This window comes from Coloeus monedula (assembly GCF_965178545.1).
Source record: "Coloeus monedula genome assembly, chromosome: 4".
NCBI classification, from domain to species: domain Eukaryota; kingdom Metazoa; phylum Chordata; class Aves; order Passeriformes; family Corvidae; genus Coloeus; species Coloeus monedula.
Window position 1 is genome coordinate 69,864,003 of NC_138784.1, and position 19,703 is coordinate 69,883,705.

The following is a 19,703-nucleotide window of genomic DNA, read 5'->3' on the forward strand; positions in this document are numbered from 1 at the left end:
AGAAAGTAGTTCCCAGCTCCTTGGTTCCCCATCCAGCACCATTCCATGGATTGCAAGGGGATAAAGTTTTTCCGTCATGGGATTCATTCAAGCAAGGCGGCTGTATTTCAGGGACTGTCAGCAAGGAGGCACATTGCTTAAATTACATTCTCTAAAACCTGAGCAGACTAAGACATTCCAACCTCAAATTCACATCCCTACAGGAGGTGCATCCCCACTCAAACCTGCACTCAGGGTACCATTAAAATTCTCCTCAATAATTAGCTCTAAGGCAGGAAGGAAAAATCCATCTAGCACTATTACAGATCCCCTAAGGAATCTGCTTCCCACTAAAGCAGATGATACAACACTCCTTAAACCATCCCCTGGCTACTCACTTGCTGCAGCTTCCAGAGAAATTACAGCTCTTCTGAACAACGGACAATATTGTCCCTCAATTATTTACAGAGTTCAAAACTAAGGTCAAGATGAAGATTTAGAAACAGTTCAGGAAACCGTCTGGGTAGGGAGAGGGATAAAGTTGCGGTGTTACAAATGTTTCCTGTTGTAATAATGCCTCCAAAGAGTATCTGTACAGAGCACTGCAAAGAAAATCATCAGAAACCACTGCTAATGAAATTCTTCCATGCTCTTGGTATCTGCCCAGCTTCTCCCCACAAATCCCCATCTCCTCCCCAAAGGCCCCTCCCCAAGAGCCAGTGAGGTCTCATCAGCCTGATTTTATTACTTCTAAACTCTAAGCTCTCAACATTTTCTCTGGGGTCAAACACTCCAGACTGAAAATCTCCTGTGTCCAAAGAGGCACTTCAGAATCTAAGAGTCTCCAGAAAAACCTGAATTTCCTCAAGATACTCCACCAAACTTTCTGCCAGCTAACATCCCCCAGCATCGTCTCCCTGTGCCATGGGACACTGGGAATACCCACGGCAGACAGGTCAGTCCTTGGGAAGAGGGCACCAGTTCCTGCTCCACGCTGCCAGTTGAGGTAAGGATACAAACAAACCCATTCTCTGGAATAATGACACATTTCTTCAGGAAGCAGTTCTGCTCAAAACTATCAAAGTTTCAATATTTCACTGTTTATGCAGAATTAGACATCATCCTTCCCAGGAGTTTCTTCACCATTCCCAGTCAGGAGGCACAATGGTAAAGATTTGTGGCTGCTAGAAATACTGTTCATGGTCATGGGAGGTCCTAATTATTTTCTCTGCAATGCCCAGCAGACTGAAAATTTTCTCCAGATGTATAAAAATGGAATCTGAAAGCCTCAAGAGCCATAAGATTACTTCCCCCAAGCCCAGAAGGTTTATATTAAAAATGCTGTTACAAAAAAGAAAAAAAAAAAAAGCCAAATCAGATGCATTCAAGATCAAAAACTCTCTACACTGAGGCTGAGAAATATATAAACCCTTTTTTTTATTCCTGATAAATACCACATGAAAGATTAGCCAATAAAGTCTTTATATTTACAGAAATAACCAAGATTCAGATTCAACTGCTTCCCTCTAATCATCTCCCCACGTCAGTCTCCAATGCAAAAACAGCCAAAAAAAGCTCCACATATGCTCCTTGCAGGGCTGAGACTCACCTAAAGCTCTAAAATATGGGAAACAGTTCAATCAGCACAGTTCCCTGAATAACAAACTGAAATAAAAGCAGTGGTCATGTGCATTGTCCCTTGGTCATTGTCTTGGTCTTAACCTCTTCAAAAACCATCCCTCTGCTGTACACTGGATGTGTTCAGCAAAAAGCAGAGATTTAAAAATAAATCTAAATAAATGGGGCTTGTAAAAAGGAAGCTGTAGAAAATCTCCTGCTTTCTGGTTTTTTTGCAAAGCCCACCCCAAGTTCCTGTTGGTGTTCAGGCTCAAGCTCTGCCTCTTCCATCCTCTCTGGGTCTTGGAGACCGAAATGTGAGTCACACCCGGCCCCCGCAGAGCCTCACAGAGCGTTGTACTCCACACACTTGGATGGGTCTGTTGGGAAGTGCTTCTGGCAAATGGTCATGAGCCTCTTCAGCCCCTAGGAATTAACAAAACAAGGACAATTCTGTAATAAGGCTGCAGCTATTAAACAAACTTAATAACCTACAGTATTCTTAAGCTTAACAAGAAGAATTAAAAAGAAAAGGCTGCTATTTTGGGGTTGGGATTTTTATTTTGGCTGTTATTCTGTTCAAAGTTTCAGGTTCCCTTCAATATTAGAGGAGTTCGTGGCATAATCAAAAAGGCTACAGCTTCAGTCCCAACTGATAAGATTCACAGAGAAGGATCACAGCAATTCTTTAATCCCTCTTTATCACCAAGGGAACAAATGATACCATAATTAAAGATATTTACAAGAAAGCTGAATATTAAAAATAATTCTGAAGAGCAAAAAGCAATTTCTGACACCAAAACAAGCTGCACAGCCAAGGCAAGAACCAAACACTTCTCAGGAAGACAACTGTGGTACCACACAGGACACCACAGAGGCAAACTGAAGTGGTCAAGGAGAAAGGCAAAATGTGGACTTGTCAGTTCTTTAAAGGTATCAATTGCCAAAAACCAACATGACAGGAACCCTGTGATTATTTTCTTCCAAGTCACACAGAAAAGTCTAACAGAAGAAAGCCTGTGGTGGAAGTGTACTTTAGCAGTGACACTGTACTCCAAGATGGCAGAGTCATGTCCCTTTCATGAGACTCTCCTCATGGAAGGCAGCTCCTCACTCAGGGAAAAATGATTCAAAAGGATAACGCTTTGGCCTTTCCAATGCAAGCAAGCATGGAAAGTCTGTCCCAGCACCATAATGACTCCTTGTTTGGGATGTTACCACTCCAGGGTGCTGTAATCAGGAACAAATTAGCTTCATGTAGCCACTGGGTACAGGTAATAAATATCCCATGCTCCAGTTGGAGCCAGACTCGTTAAACAAGACCCAATATTTAAAACCAACACAGAAAACACACATGTTTGGAGCCAACTTTGTCTTGGTGCTTCAGTGAGTTTAGTAATTCAGAAGCAGAGATACAAAATTCACAGTGGGAAGATGAACTCAAGGATTTCCTAGGCCAACAGACGTAGCCCCAAAAGCAGAGAAGGGACAAACTGAGGAGTTCACACACATCTTCCACAAGGCATGTTATGTTAAGAAAGACCAAGCAACACTCCAGAGGAGAGATTTTTCAGCTCCAGGTGTGGCAAATGGACAGAGAAGGCCAATTATTGAGCAGCCCGGTCTAGTGGAAGGTTCCCCTGCCAGGGCAGTTGCACTTGATGGTCTTTTAAGGTCTCTTTCAATCCAAACCATTCTGTGATTCTATGAATTATTCACTATTATGATTATGCAGATTAACACAGACCACAACAACATGATTTAGTTTAAAGCTACTTCATACATTAAATACTTGCAAGCATAACTGGAGCCTGTCTCTGAAGATGCATAATCCACATGCCAATTTTCACCTTACAAAATAATTGGTCAAATTTAATTTGTTGTCTCTGTAAGTGTCTGGAGCTCCCTCTGACTTCACAATGATATTTTTTCAGGTTATGCTATTAAAAACTAGAGTTGAAGAGAAACCAAAGGCTATACTTGCAGCCCAAATACAGACTCAAAGCAGAAAGGGAAGTTGCATTTTGCAAGCAATTTCCTTCCAGACATCTGCAGAAGCTGAAAAGCAACAGGAGTCCTGCTGCTGCAGAAGGAAGACATTTATGTAAACCTCCCCTACCAGGAGCTCTGAGCTCCATGATGCTGCTCTGGAGGCTTCAGAGTCAATCCAGAAGGTTTTTATCTGAATGAAACTGCAACTGGCAAGAGCCAAATACATATGACAATACAAAGAGAGAAGGCTTGTTTCCTCAGACCTGTCCACCCGCTGTGTTAAAAGTCAGAGTAGAAAAACAGCACTGCTACTAATTCTACAACCAGAAGTCCATATGAGTGTGAAGATACATAGGAGGAACTAAACCTGGAATTTTGAGCCAGATTGCTGAACTTATTTATGAATGCATTTATCTAGTTGCAGAAATAGTCAGAAGGACTGCATTTTACAGTATTAAATTCTGTGCATGATGTTTAAACCACAAGTTAAGCAGTGAGGGACCTCCAGAGAATCAAGCCTGTCTTCACAGCTGCTTTGGTGCTCATGCAGGATCACAGCAGTTCAGAAAAACCCATCAGACTGTTCCTGGCCCAGCACTGAAGAGCCTTCAGGTCCAGCATGACCTACCTATTAACTGGACGTTCTGCTTGACCCAAACTAAACCTGTCCATTTCTAGGACCTTTTACCGCATCACCTGACACAGATGTTTCTCAAAGACCCCCCAAGAAAAGCAGACATGTTGAATTTCCAAAGCTGACCTTACCTGTATGTATTTCCTCTGAGTTTCATCGTTGAGCACGTGGGCCACGTGCTTGGAGAAAATCTTCTCACGGCCCGTCCGCGCGTGGATGCCGACCATGGTGACGCCGATGGGCCAGGGAGCGTTCCCAATGGCCATCTGCAGGTAGGCATCATTTGCCTGGAGGAGGAAGGGCATCACTGAGCACCACAGGAACAACACTGCACAGAGCAGAGCATTTTTGCACTGCCAGGTGCAGTGAAACACCCATTCCAGTCTCTCTGATCTGGTGTCATGACATGGTATTAACCAACTGCACAACACACCTTCCTACACTGAACTCCGAGGGAAGCAAGGACTCTGGATTTTCCATTATGGAAAAAAAAAGGCACTGGATAAGGCAGTCTGGTTACCTTGATTAAAACTAAGGTACTCAGATTATTTTTGACTCAGCCATCTCTGGTTAAATTAGGTTACAACTAGGTTACATTTGTAACCATGTTTATATGGCCAGAGCAGCATCAGCAGTAAACCAGTCAGGAGTTTCCCCATCAAAAGCACAGCGCCCGTTTTAAAGCTGTAACAGACAACATTCCTGGGGAAACACAGGGATAAAACTCGAAGGGAAAATTAATAGAAAGAAAGGGAGAAAGGAAAAGGAGTACAGAGCTTAAAAAAAAAAAACCAGCATAACAACTGAGAACCAGCAAGTGATAGATGCAATTACAGAAAAAAACTGAAGGATGTGGCACAGGACATTCCTTCTCTATTAGAGAGCAGCTACAAAACTCACTGATAAAGAGTTTATTTACCACCTCCTATTCAGAAACTAGACAATAAGAAGTAGCAATCATGACCACTGGGTGCAGATTCTTTCCAGCTGGCACTGAACAAACTGGGAGGTAAATAATGAACGAGGGGGTTGCAGACAGAGCTAAAAGCAAATCTGAACAGGGGACAGGACTTAGTCATCACCTACATGAGGCAGATTCTGAACAGTCTTAGTCAAATACCTACTTGCTGACTTAAATATACTTTTGTGATGAAACAGTATGTGCACATGCAATTAAAGACCCTTGCAGGACTGTCACAACAGGGTTGATTAGGGCTGAGTGGACAACTTGCATTCTGGCATTTGCCTGCTGTCAACACGTTGATTTCAAAATTAAAACCTTTCAAGCTTTTCAACTAACAAAGCAGCAAGAATTTGCGGCTGACAGTATTCACGAGGCTGCACAAAGCAAGCAGCAGGCAAAAAGAGACAAGTCTCTTAGAAAGCAAAATTGAAAAGGATGTATCTGTAAAAGCACAAGACTCATTAGCCTAATTTAAAAAAAAAAAAAAAACACCAAAACATCCAAAGGTGTATTCAAGTAATCCAAATATCTCTGTGAAGTTTACTTAAAGCCAAGCACCTCCAGGAGAGAGAAGCACTGCTGATTAACCCAGAGATACACCACATTCCTGCATGCTCATTAGTTTGAGAAGGTCTTGGAAAGGGAATTTCCACATAAAGATGACAACCAAGAGAAAAGAAATGCCTCCAAATAAAACCTCACTATCATACATCCCACATGTTCAGTTCTACTTCCAAATGATTTGGATTAAATTTGCCTTAGGTCGTATAAAGTTTTTTTCTGTATCAAAAGCAGGTTTCCTTGCTTACTTGACAAATTACGCCAAATCCTCACAAGAATAGTAAGAAATACTAGAAACTTAAAGGCAAAAGACAGCTCAGTTTCCTTTGCACACACAAGCTGCTTCAGCAAATGCTATTGGTATTTGAGTTTCACTTCTGAAGGCAGCTACAAATAAAACCTAACATTGCCTTTGATCTTGTGTCCCAAAGTACTTCTGCCTCCGCCAGTGAACAGACTTTGTCCAAAAAATCTTCTTATTAACTTACCTCAACCTTACCAGGCCATCTAATGCGAGTGTAGACAAAGAAAGGGACAGTAACTCATATTCAGCTTCATATTCAGTAACTCAGTTTGCCTCAATTAATTCCTAATTAATTAATCATCAACACCCGATTGCTATTTATTCATTACCTTCATTTAACCTTAGAATATCAGGCTTCCCCTAGAGGAATGCTCTGCAACTTCATATACGCATCTCTGAGAAAAATTTTCTTCATGTTTGCAAAACTCTGCAGTTTCACGAATCTCAGAAAATCTTCTGTCAGGCTGTGGATCAAACACTACTTGGAACCTAACACTTCACAGCCATTTTTCATTTTGTTGGGATAGATGTTGTATTTCCAGCTATGCATTTTCAAAATTAGAAAAAAATGGGAATGCTGAAACAATAAACTCAATCTTTTACAACAAGACAGCATGAACATGATGGAAGAGTGCAAACATACCTTAACGTATTCTCTTTGCAACATGAACTTAATAATATCTGTTATCGATTCTTTGATGTCTGCAGGAAGTGTCTACATCAGAGAGGAAAAAAAAAGAACCACATATTTACTTCAGGACAGCAGCTCAGGAAAATCATCTTACTCAGCATTCACACAAAGTTTAGCAACTACCCTTGCTTGAGGACTTTCACAAAGGAAACCATGTTCGTTATTCATATGAAGGATCTGAAGCAGGAGAGGTTAAGTGGTTACACCTGGCAGCTGATGGCAAAGTGTAAAATGCAACCTCAGTTCTCTGTCATGTTTTCAACCCAGTGAGCAGGTGCTGCTTTAAACAACAGCTGGAAAACTAGTGGGTGGACAGATTTCACTGATCAAGATAAAGTCAGAACAGGGAGTCACGAGCTCTAGATACAGAAACTGTGACCAACTCATTATCCCCTCTCCTTCAGCGAGGCTCACACTGCCCTAGAAAGGGCACTAATGCTAGGTACTTGGAAAGCAAAAGTTGAAGCAGCATTTAAAGGTGATTTACCCTTTTGCGGAGCTTTCTGAAGAGAGGCCTCAGGTAGGACTCTGTCTGTTTCTGAGTGGCGCTGTTCAGCTTCCCCTGCACGCCGCGTTTCACGTAGTCCTCTCTGGCATTCAACTCCTTGGCCCAAACTCCCAGGAGGAACTGCAGGGAACAAGCACATCTGTGTCATGGTGCCATCTAGTGACTTCCTCGGCACATCAGGCAGAACACAGGTTAAGTCACCAAGGCAAAATGAGTTTTTTGGCGAAATCTGAGTTAAGAAGGTAAAACCTCTTTCAGAAAGATAGGAAAGGAGGGACAGAAACAACCCTCTTGTCTTAAATGTACACACACAAATTAAAGCTTCAACTCTTGCTGTGACTTTGATCACCACAACAGTTATACAGGCACCGGCTGACTTGGCTGAGAGGCAACACAGGTTTCTTGCCAGGAAACAAGGAAACAATTTCTGCCATCCACTTGAACCTGTGGACTTCCTTTAAAACTCTAATTTCACTAACAGTATCAGGTGACATTCCAATTCAGCTTGCACTGTTCCAAGGAAACTCCTCTGAAGGTTTTGATGCCACAGTACTACACAGAGGCAACTACTGACAACTGCCTCAAATACCACACAAAAATCAAAACTGTATTTATTTTGTCTGGAAAAGCACGACCAGATTTTGAAGAACGCTGCTCTCCCAAGAGCTCCTTCCCAGATCTGGCACAAGCCACTGTTGTGACTAACAAAGGCTGCAGAGTGCCAAGCATTTCAAAAAACCCGTATCTTACACATAACATGTGAGCTTTTCCTCTCAAGCAGCTGAAACCCACTCTTTTATTCCTGAAATATATCTGCATGGCAGTAATAATATGACACAGCTACAGAATAATTAGAGTCTGTTACCTTCAAGAACTTTGTTATGATGTCCATATCATAGTGATCATCACCCCGTCCTAAGGATTCTCCCAAAGCCTGGAACAGGGGGAAGAAAGGGACATTATTTTTACTTTGTCTAGTTTGCCAGCACCACTACAGCAGAGCATGGTTCACTACACCATGAACTGCAATAAATTCCACCAGAAATCCCAAACACTGGTCATGAAACAGAATGAAACAGCTACAAATGCTACTGAAATTCATTAATCTATTAAGAACATTTACATCACAATGCCAATATGATTATTTCTGAAAAGTCGATGCAACAGTAGTTCTTCAGTCATTAACTACTAAATTATTGGCATGATTAGCAGCTGTCTGACAGCACTGTATTAAGGGGAACTGTGGGTGCACTGCATTTTTTGAGATCCCCAAAGCCATCAATTAACCTAATTACTTTGTTATGCTATTTCAATTCTCTGATGTACTGGGGTTTTTTACCATTTAATTGCAACAAAAACCTAAAACAAAATCTAATCTAAAACAAAAACCCAAAACCAAGCAAAAGACCACTAAAAAAACCCAGCTATATGCTCCAATACTCCACCTTCCTGCCAAAACCTCAAAACTGTAAATACTAACAGCAAGTTTTATTAACATTTTCCAGTAGGTATAGTTGGATTTATAATCTATTTCCATTGCCCTCACATTTCTAAAGCGAGTTTTATTTCAAAAAATCTTCTAGATTTGGAGCCAAATTCAAATGTAAGCCTTTACGCTCAAGGCAATGCAGTTGAAGTAGCATAAAATTAAGACACAGTGTTTTCAAACTTTTTAGAAAAAGACTTTTGCATGGCTCAAACCAAGCCTGCCCTACTACCACAAAAAGGGGTTATTTTGAGAGCTAACAGATCAATAAAATGCAGCTCCATTACAACTGCTGCTATCTATTCTGGTACTGCAGTTACTTTAAACCAGAACCCCTGGCACCATAACAAAAAAACCCAGACTATTTCTTAATAATAATGTATTCATTTCAGCTTTCAGTTATAAATCGTATTATTTCTTAAACATACTTTTGGAAGGACGCTATGAAGATTAACTCCTACAAAGCGTTTTGAAGATTAAGGGTAAAAGTCTTCAGCTCAAGTTAATGTGCTTTTCAAAACACTACCCTGAAATACCAGGTGCTGAATGCATTTCCTGGCACTCACTCTCCATTCACTCACACAAACACCACAGGATTCTTTCAGAACAGAGTAGCCATTTGCACTCAAGTTTCTGGGACACATTATCTCTGCACTTCTTATATTTCCTGCAGTCTGCCTAGTTCTGATGCTCTTTTTTTTCTGTCCTAGATGTTTTCACATCAAACATTCTTTCTCTGTGTCTGTTTTTCAGAATCTTTCTTCCTTGTATAGAGAAAATTAATTGGTACTGGCCTTATTACCCTCTCAAATATTCATTGGAAAGGCTTTGAAATTTATGATCAGGTAATGTATTGTAATTAACTTCTCTACTTATGAAACCCCTGGAGAATGAATCTTAACTGTATCTCTGCAGGCAACAGCTGTCCCCTTTGGGATGAGGTGTTGTAAACAAAGACCGCTTAAGTTTTCACTTGTCTTTTGTAGGCACCTACAGTGCAACTCCAGGTTTGGAAACCTAAATTTTTTCTTGAAGAATACTTCAGAATGCCTAAGTCAGCTGTTGAAAAGAAGGTAATTTTGTCTGAACAATTCTGAAGCTTTCTCACAGCAATATACTAGATCTAACATCCTTTAGTTATGACCTATCCCATACTTCTAGTTCTTCAATAGTAGTATTCTCCTCATGGACTTTCAGGTCATTCTGGGAGTCATCATCTCCTGCTTCTTGGCCACCTACAATTTCATTCAGATACTGCTGATCAATCTTATCCAAAGCAGCCTTCAGGTCATTTCTCAGACCCTAAAATACAGAAAAAAAAAAAAAGTCTGATTTACAAAAAAACCCTCAAGTAAATAGAAGCAGTACAGTACTGTCACTGTGAGCATCCAACTTCTGTTGAAGGCGCAAATTCTCTAAAGCATGCATAAGGGTTTAGCCTTGTTGCTTGAATTTAACTGAACTCCAAGAACAGTTTCTGCTTCAGCACTTAACAAAAAGCAGGTGCATGAACTTCTGCAGTATTCATACCTATGAAAAAGACTTTTTACAGTATTTTCACCAAAGAAAGCCTGGAGGGTGGAATCAGCCTCTAGGACTTTCTTCAAGTAATTTTCTCCAAGCAGTGCACTAAATCACCCCAAAACAAACAAAAACCAGACCATAACCATCATCATCAAACCTCCACATCTGCCCTGAAAAAAGCTGTAAATAAGGTAACACTCCTTCAGTGCTAGACATAAAACAATTATGTTGTTTTCCTTTAATACAAATTATTTAAACATAGCAGAATGTTCTATATAGATTCACTGTTTAAAACCCTCAGCTTTAGAAGAGATGATTAAAAAAACCAGAATCAGTTTAAAACCATATATATAAAGTTAAAAGGTACTTTCAAACAGAACATAAAACTCGCCTTAGTCACAGTTGAAGGATTTGCCTTCTTGTCTTGATACATAAAATATAAAGCTCTATAAAGGATTATGACATTTCTTACTCTCTGATAAATTCAGCCACTCCACAGGGAATGGATATGCACAGTTACTTCCCCTCTTCTATCATCATACTTGGCTGTCTGAAGCATTTCTATTAATCATTTAGTTACTCTAAAAATGCCTGAACCACAAGGCTGGTTGACTAAGCAACATGTAGAATCCCTAGACAGCAACAGGAGTGACTGAAGCATTTAAGAAAAATCCAGTACAACCCTATTTATGGGCTCTCTATTTCCTAATCCTGCTCCTGTGATCGATGTCGCTGCAGGGAAAGCTTTCATTAGCAGAGCTTTTATTTCTAGATCTGCTTATCTTTATTTTAAAGACTTGGAGAGGAAAAGGCTTTCGTTTTATGGGCAGCCCCAGGAAAGACATTAAAACAATTCAGTTTGCCACAAATTAGGGAAGAAAATGCAAATTGTCACTCTGTTAGTAAGGTTGTAGATTTGGTTAACAGTAAATGCAGAACAAGCCCCAACTGCATCTCCTCACTTAACAGATAATTTCTTAAGACAAAAGGAATAAATTAGTTGTATCTTCAAGTCAGTTTTTGAGTTGATGGCTACTTTAAAGGGAAGGGGGAAAATGACATTTCTATAACAAGTTATAGCTCTGGAATCCAGGGATTTGAAAAATCATTTATATCCCATAGAGACAGTATGCAGTCCTGCTCTTACTTACCTGCGCCTTCTCAGGGATGCACAAAATCACAAACACAGGGTTATTTTAACAGTAAAGGACTGTTCTCTGCTCATTAAAAAGCAGGGGCAGCACAAGCTGAGGTATTAGTGCCACCTGAAGGTCCCTTTTCCAACTGACAAGGGCCTGGAATGTTTCTAAGGCTGAGCTCTCTAATGTAATTGTGCACAAAACTCTGATATTTAACATAGTTTCTCAGCAAATAAATGAAACGAGCACATATTCTCTTTGCTGTCTATTACCGCTTCCTCCTGAAAATGAACAGTTACTGAAAATGATTTTCGGTAACTTTTATAGGGTTACTCATTGATTATCCCACCACAAATAAGTAACTAAGAGCCAGTCTTACCTTGTTCACTTCAGGTGCAAGAATTTCTATCTTCCTCAGACGTTGAAATGCATCATAATCTGTTTCTCCAAACAGCCTGATGGGCTCACCCCTCTCTCGTAACCTCCTGATAACCTGAAAAGAATCAAAGCACTCCCTGATGCATAAAGGAAGCAAAATAAAATCCAGAATGACAGATTTATTTACTTTGCTTGGAATAACAAGCTGAGCTGGACCGGAGAGGAAATGGTGATATTTTAAGCAGTAGAAAAATGTTCCAGACACTTTACAATCTAAATATAAAGTTCCCATGGTATTTCAGTGAAAGGTCATTCCAAATATTACCAACCCAAATTTTGCATAAAATCCCAGGCTGTTTGATACAGCTGAACTTCTTCCTGCTCTGACTTGTTCAAACAAATACACAAAAATCATCCCTCTGGCAGAGCTTAAAAACCATTTTCAAAATCACAAAGGAACTTGACAATTATTTGCCTCACCTATTTGTCTTGGCAATAAAAATACTAACTGGGCTGCAGGTTGTCCCAGAACAACTAAAGATGATCTGCTGAAAACCCCCACCATTAAGCATTTGGGAAATATGGAGTCCCATAATCTAATGGGATAGTTACTTTAAAAGTAGATATAACAGAAGTGAAAAAGCCTCATTCAACTTGATTCAAACCTCAAACCAAACACAAAACCAACATCCCCCATTAAAAGTCCTGTAAAAAACTGAATATCCTGCCAAATTAAGGGGACATGTGACATGCTTGGGTGACCTCAGATGTGAATTTCAGTATTCCCAAGATTAGAGTGTATTCTGTACTTCTGAACTTCCTGCTTCTGCTCTGGGGTGTGGATCTGTTTGTGAACTTAAACCCACATAGGCATTTTTATCCTTAGAAAAGGCAAAGAACATCCAAGCTGCTCTGGCTTTAGGACTGTTTCTTCTAGAGGCTAAGGTGAACTTCCAAAACTTAGTTTCTAAATTTGTGTTCAGACCAATGAGTTACAAAGAAAAGAAGCTCAGGGGGAAAAAAATCTTGGAAAAAGCATGCCATCTTCAGTACTATCCAAGGATAATGCTGATACTCAGGGTACCACTCTGAAAGAGCTGTAAAATGTTACACAACATCTGTGTAAATCCCTGTAACAGAGAGGCTTTAACCATCTGTACTTGCCATGCATTCAATTAGACAACAGACCCCTGATAAGCAAAGATGATCATTAATTGCTGACTGCAAAAATAGAAGCTTATTATTTAATAAAACTGCCATTAAAAGTACAGTTCACTGGATGAAAACAGCTCTAACAAGAAATTTCAGGTACATTTGCTGTAAACTCAAGGAGTCTGTTTATGGTGATTGATTTTACCTCCTGCCTGGAAAGAGTCATTGGTAACTTTTCCTCTGCCAGTTCAAGTTCCAGCACTGGATTTGACGTAGTCAGTGGTTTCTCCTCCTCTTCCTCCTGCTGTACCTACATTCAACAAAGAGAGTTACTCACATGCAAAGGAAACAAACCCACATGTTGATGAGAAATGATGGGAAGATACAGAACTCTGGAACACAGACTTTAGTACGACAATATAAACCTTTAGTTTCATAGTTTTATGGTCCATAATTGAACCTCACAGAACAATAAAAGTTCTTGACAGTATCAGTAATTAATTAACACTTCTGTAGGTTGCAGGAAGCAGTCTCTCCAGCAAACAGAAAGGACAATTGCTGAAGTTTGGCTGTCACTTTAGCAGGCAGATGCCAAAAACAGCAAATCCACCCTCTGCCTGTTGATTCCTGCCCCTGTTCCATCCTCCCTACCCATGCAACACCATTTACATCGCTGTGTGATGAACCAGAAGGGGGAAATGATTCAAAGAGAAAATAATCTGAGAAACACAAATACTGGTACTATTCCCACCCGGCTTCACCTCCTCATCCAGATTCCCAGAACCAGCATATGCACAGACACAAGAACAGGAAGGAAAACCCCAGGGCAAGGTGAGAGTGGAGCTGCTTCTTCCAGTGTCAGTGTCAGTTACAGTGTTTATTACCTTCAGCTTCAGCGAGCTGCAAACGATTAGCAGCAATCCACAGTTTCTGTTGGGTCTTGAGATGTAATGCACCTCTCTAATCTTTTTTTAGGTAATGCACCTCTAACAACCTTGCCAGCTTCTTGCAGGTAAAAAAAAAAAAAAAAAAAAAAAAAGACACAACTCCTCATAGGAATGGGATACCATTAATAACTTCTCTTAGTCTAAAAGAAGGTCCCTGAATCAAACAGAGCATTCCTTCTTCATTATTCAGTATTTTAATAATGCAAAACAACTCTTTGATCAAAGTAACTTTGAGACAGCAGCCATGTAACTACAGTTCCCTGTATAAGCTCAAATTCAACACTTCTGACAGCAGGAGCAGATTGCTGGTGGTAATATTCCTATAATAAGGAAATATCTCCAGTGTTCACTCATATCTTGGTTTTTCTCAGATTTCTTATTAGAATTTATTTCCTTTCTGTACTTACTAAAAGGGAAACAATCCAATTAATCCTAGAGCACCCTGCAGCATTCCCTGTGCATGGGCAGCCTGGTTCTGGGTTGACCAGCTTGAGGACGGTACTGGACAGAATTCTTTTTTTTTTTTCTAAAGAGGCTTTTTAATTCTTTCAGGCCACAGTGCCAGCCTTGCACTTAGGTGTCAGTGTGACTCCATGTGCCTGGAAGGATCCACCCCTGGGGGTCCAGCTGTAAGATTCAGCCACAAATCTACATTCAATGCTGTATTAGCAAACACAGAAAAAAATCAATCCTACAACCACAGGTGTTTGGAATGAACAAGGGAAAGACAATTAAATCAATGTTTAACACATCAAGGGAGGGAGAAAATAAAACTTCATCAATGCAGGGAAGGAAGAATTGACAGGGGACAGAAAATACGGAAGAACCGTGTAAATTTTTTTTTAAAAAAATACACTCCCGTGGCAGAAAGTATATACAAATTTTAACTTACAAACATTCTTGAAATCATAAAGAGACAGCAGTACTGGGAGAAAAGATTTGATCCACTCTGTCAGCTGGACTCCAAGTCATAAGCAGTATCTTTACCACAGTTATTTTTGTTTCAGTGCTTTCTTCAAGCAAGTGAAATTATTCCAACTTATTAAGTCTAAGCAAAGTAAAAAGGCACCTGAATTCAGAAAGAAATCAGTCTGTGTTCCATGGCTTATTAACAGAGTAAAGAACAAATGCATAAATGTGGGAGGCTCTAAAAAGATACTAAATTTAACAAAGTAACTTATTTTAAAACCATTTGCAGGGTTACATTTCACACCAAAACTGGTGCTGCAGCAGCACAGGTCACACCACTTTAAACACATCAGGTTCTGAAAAATTCAAGCTAATGCTCAAAAGGCATCAGGCAGCCATTTCCACTTGGAAGTGACTGGATTCACAGAACTTTCCCATGACTTTATGCTGCGCATTCCGAGAATCATTTTGGCATTGATGTTCAAATATTCACAAACAGATCAAGGTTTCAGAATAAGTCACTAATTGGGTAAAGGTCACTTGAAAACAAAGCTCCTATTTATGCCCTCTAACAGCAAACAAGATTATGAAACTGTCTTCCCCAGGGAATGCATCCCCCCTCCCAGACACCCTGTCAGGCAGGCAGGCACACACACTTGTAAAAGACAACAACATTCTTTCCATTTCAGTAAACTCTTGCCCTGACACCGTTACAAGGCAGATAAAGCCTTCCAGATCACCCATTTGTTGCAAAATGCACCCGAGGTTACCAAGTGTTTCTAATATTTTGCCAACAAGAACATAAATGCTGTTGTTGCACAGCTTCAGTTCTGGGTGGTTAATGGCCAAAACCCAAACACAAATTTATGAGAGTTGGCAGATGTTTTTGATGCACACCCACACCATACTGATTTCTTTTGGACACTCTGACAATGACAATTGGATAAAATTATCCAAATGTATCCAATTATCTCAATAAGGGGAGGAAGGTGGCTATATCAGATCCAGTGTTCATGCCTAACAGCACAATTTAAAAAGAAAGGAAGACAAGCTTTGATCCCAAGCCACTTCATGCTTTCCACAATTAAAAAACAAACAAACCAAAAAAAAAAAAAAAGAAATAAAAGCCAAACCATAACATAAACTTAAGTAGATGTATGTCATGCATATCTTTTCCTGCATTGAAAATGGTTTTGGAAAGTCATACCTCTCCAGGTGGCTTCTCATTTACAGGCTAATGTATAACATTAACAGATTGAACAAAGAACAACAGTTATCATTAACAACATTGATACTGTTGATAAAAAATGCAGACTTCAAAATAAACACACCAAGTCCTGGAAGAACCATTTCCATACCTTGTAGCCACATCTCTGGAAGTAGGCCTCCTCTTCCTTTTTAGCTAACTCACTGCGTTTGAAATACTTCTTATTTCCCTAAAAGAGAGGAGAGCTGTTACCAGTTCACAGTTTTGCACAGTTGGGCAAAAATGGCTCAAACATTCTTACTTGGCTTGGTGAATTCAGCTACATCCTGTCCCAGAGATGGCTACACTGCCACAGAAAGGGAACTAGTTAGAAACACCTCCGAAATCAGCAATATAGAGTTATTTTGCAGGATAGATATATAAGCAAAATTAAAAGTACAGTGTGCTTGCCAGCACTCCAGAAAACACAAGTTTTTTGTCATGTAAGGCCTTGGTGATCATTGGTGTAAAGCTTCACTTCAGATGTGCACAACCAGGCCCAGGTTGTTTAGATAAACCATACAAAACACATCATTTGACATTAAACCAAGGAGGTGGGAGAAATCACCTTTGTACAGTATATTTTATAAGCTTGCTTGCAGCACCATTGTAGAAATGTGCCTGAAAAGACATTTCAGACACACAACAGCTGGAAAAAGTGGCCACCCCACAGCATTCTCCTTGATTAGTACAAACTACAACTTCTTCCTTCACGCTTTGCCCGACAACAGCCTCCAATGGCAGCTCCCTACCTCAGCCTCTGACACCAAAACTCAAAATCAGACACCCCTGAAAGGGGCTCTGCTGTACTGTGGGGGTTTTTAGGCACACACACACACCGCTCAGACCCTACCCATATATAGGGGTTTATAGGTGTACACACACACCGCTCAGACCCTACCCATATATAGGGGTTTTAGGCACACACACACCGCTCAGACCCTACCCGGATATGGGGTTTTTAGGCACACACACACCGCTCAGACCCTACCCATATATGGGGTTTTTAGGTGTACACACACCGCTCAGACCCTACCTGGATATGGGGTTTATAGGTGTACACACACACCGCTCAGACCCTACCCATAAATGGGGGTTTTTAGGTGTACACACACACCGCTCAGACCCTACCTGGATATGGGGTTTATAGGTGTACACACACACCGCTCAGATCCTACCCAGGTATGGGGTTTTTAGGCACACACACACCGCTCAGACCCTACCCGGGTATGGGGTTTTTAGGTGTACACACACACCGCTCAGACCCTACCCATAAATGGGGGTTTTTACGTGTACACACACACCGCTCAGACCCTACCCGGGTATGGACAGAACGCGGCTGTGAGGAGGACAGAAACCATACTCTGTTCACCAAAGATCGCACTGACTTTTCTCATCTCTCGGTGCCCGAAACAAACTAAACCACCGCCAAAAGGCCACGGGACACAACGAGGCTGAAGCCAGGCTGCATCCGCGCCCCCAAACTCCTCCTGGCTCTACCGAGCCCATCCTGGCTCATCCCGTGTTTGGGAAACCCGGCCCTGGGCCGCTCCGCGCCCCCTTCCCCGGCCCCTCCCAGGCCGCTCCCGCCTCAGCCCCGCCGCCCTCCCACGGGCCCACACCCCAGGCGGCTCCTGGTCTCCATGCCGGCCGCCCTCACCCCCAGGAGCTCCTTCTCCTCCAGCTGCTGGCGCTTCCTGCTGATCTCCCGCTTCAGGATGTCCATGGCGGCCTCGGGAAGTGCCGCAGGAAAACAACACCGTCACTTCCGGGGAGGCCACGCCGCCGCAGGGCGCCCCCTGGTGGATGGGAGGAGCGGCGGGATGGGGGGGTGTCTGTCAGTCCCAAGCGACAAATCGACAGGACGAGAGGAGATGGCCTCAAGTTGTGCAAGCAGACGTTTAGATTGGATTTGAGGAAAAGTTGCTTCAATATCCACGTAATATCATACTGTTGTTGGAAGCAGATTATTTAAAGTGATACACAGACAGTATAATGACTAATTATGAGACAGAGACAAAATATAGATGCTTTCTATCAAGGAATGTAGCAAAAGAGGTGGAATATGACTTACAGGGGTCTTTCCCTGTTTTAATACAGCTGGTTTTACAAAGGGGTGTTACTGACAGATTCTTTAAAGAGAGTCTGCGTGTAATTTATTCAGCTCTCTTCTCTGTGTAGCTTGAAAAATCTTTGGGGAAAAGTCTCTCTGACTGTGTGTTTGTACAGTGCCTCATGCAATGGGCCTTGGTTGCAGATGACAGCTAATATCAGGTAAATCATGGCCTCAGGTATTAGGTAAAATTTCTTCCTTGAAAGGGTTGTCAAGCACTGGGACAGGCTGCTCAGGAAAGTGGTGGAGTCACCATCCTGGGAGGTATTTGAAAGATGTGTAGGTGTGGGACGTGGGGACATGGTTATTGGTGGACTTGGCAGGGTTAATGATTGGATTTGATGATTTTAGAGGCCTTTTCAAACCTAAATGATTCAATGAGGCTGGTTACTGCCCAGCCACACAGGGTGCAAATGCCATGTAGGAGGGTGGGATGCCTGTGATGTCTGGTATCTCTTCAGGCCTAGAGGACTGAGGTAGCTGGTGGAGACTGAGCTCCTTAGTGTGCACATCCCAGAGCTAAACACTTTCGTCATCAGGCACTCAGCATTTGTGACACAGGTGGTAACATCAAGAAATCTCTTGTTTTGCTTATTTACTTGATTTTCTCCAGTTATTTCCACCCTGTGGCTTGTAAAGTCCAAAGGGTCCAGAAAATGCTTTGAAGAATGAGTAAGAACAGCCAGTTCTCACTAGGCTTAAGTTGATCAGGGCTATTTATACCTTGTTGGAAGTGAAGGCCACGGAATACTGAAGGGTGGAAGTCACTGTAGCTTTAGCTCCTCTGTTTTGTTTAGGAGCAGCCTGGCTGGTGGCAGCACCTCTGTCTCCTGTTGCCACTTGCTATGCACACAGCAACTTCTCCCTCCCTAGGTCCTCCCAGATTTTTTTTTCACCTTTAGGTCCTCACAGATTTCTTCCTTGCCTTTCCATGTTGTAAGCTCCATTGCTCCAGTAGCTATTTTGGAGAGCTGTAATGACAACTGGCTTTGCACCCACTTTAGATAACCTGAGCTGTGTGCCATGGCTCTTCCTTGCAGAAAATGGCACATTGGTTTACAGGGGTTCTTTAACCCCAGGCTGGAGGGCTCTGGATTTAGAAGTCATGCTCTGCTTTACCTCAGGCTTGAATGCAATCACTTTGCAATGAGGAAGCAGGAACAGTCCTCCTACACTTTTCATAGTTCTCTAAAAGGAAATTATATCACATCTGATGGTGATAGAATCCAAGAATGTCTCTGTATGAATCCTGGGGGAATGTGCCCACATTTGGGTAAGGGCATAAGTTAGGAGGCGTAGGAATACTCTGTAGTGGACTTTATAGTAAATGAATCCAGATGCTTATGTCAGAGTGCCAGCTGCCCCCTCAATTTACTCTAGAGTACACACAACCTTAGACCTTGCTTCATTTCCTGCTCCAGTCTGACATTGGCCTGGTTTTGGCAGGGATACAGTTAATTTTCTTCCTAGTACCTGGTGTAGTTCTGTGGTTTGGATCAAGTATGAGAATAAGTGATAACACACTGATGTTTTAGTTGTTGCTAAGCAGAGTTTATACT

General features: G+C 41.5%; 1 protein-coding gene across 3 annotated transcripts; it reads right to left on the reverse strand.

Moving 5' to 3' along the window:
• Positions 1-1,386: 1,386 nt before the first annotated feature.
• On the reverse strand, positions 1,387-17,766 carry PRPF18 (pre-mRNA processing factor 18). 3 transcript variants are annotated; one of them, XM_082280782.1, is made up of 11 exons: positions 17,692-17,766; positions 16,144-16,221; positions 15,993-16,019; positions 13,135-13,239; positions 11,779-11,892; positions 9,892-10,038; positions 8,116-8,184; positions 7,230-7,370; positions 6,695-6,766; positions 4,354-4,509; positions 1,387-2,022 (listed from the first exon to the last, which is right to left on the reverse strand). In XM_082280782.1, exons 1-11 carry the CDS (start codon positions 17,755-17,757, stop codon positions 1,942-1,944), a joined length of 1,056 nt encoding a protein of 351 aa, XP_082136908.1. In that variant the 5' UTR covers positions 17,758-17,766; the 3' UTR covers positions 1,387-1,941. The 3 variants fall into 3 exon arrangements, with proteins under 3 accessions (XP_082136908.1, XP_082136909.1, XP_082136910.1); XM_082280783.1 differs by lacking the exon at positions 15,993-16,019; XM_082280784.1 differs by lacking the exons at positions 15,993-16,019; positions 16,144-16,221; positions 17,692-17,766 and adding an exon at positions 14,769-14,789.
• Between the last annotated feature and the right edge of the window lie 1,937 nt (positions 17,767-19,703).

Excerpts from the sequence above, each read along its gene's own strand:
- PRPF18 (XM_082280782.1), bottom strand. The coding sequence starts at position 17,757 with ATGGACATCCTGAAGCGGGAGATCAGCAGGAAGCGCCAGCAGCTGGAG. Across the intron at positions 16,222-17,691 it reads AGGAGAAGGAGCTCCTGGGG|GGAAATAAGAAGTATTTCAA; the intron begins GTGAGGGCGGCC and ends CCTCTCTTTTAG. Across the intron at positions 13,240-15,992 it reads ATGAGAAGCCACCTGGAGAG|GTACAGCAGGAGGAAGAGGA; the intron begins GTATGACTTTCC and ends TGTTGAATGTAG.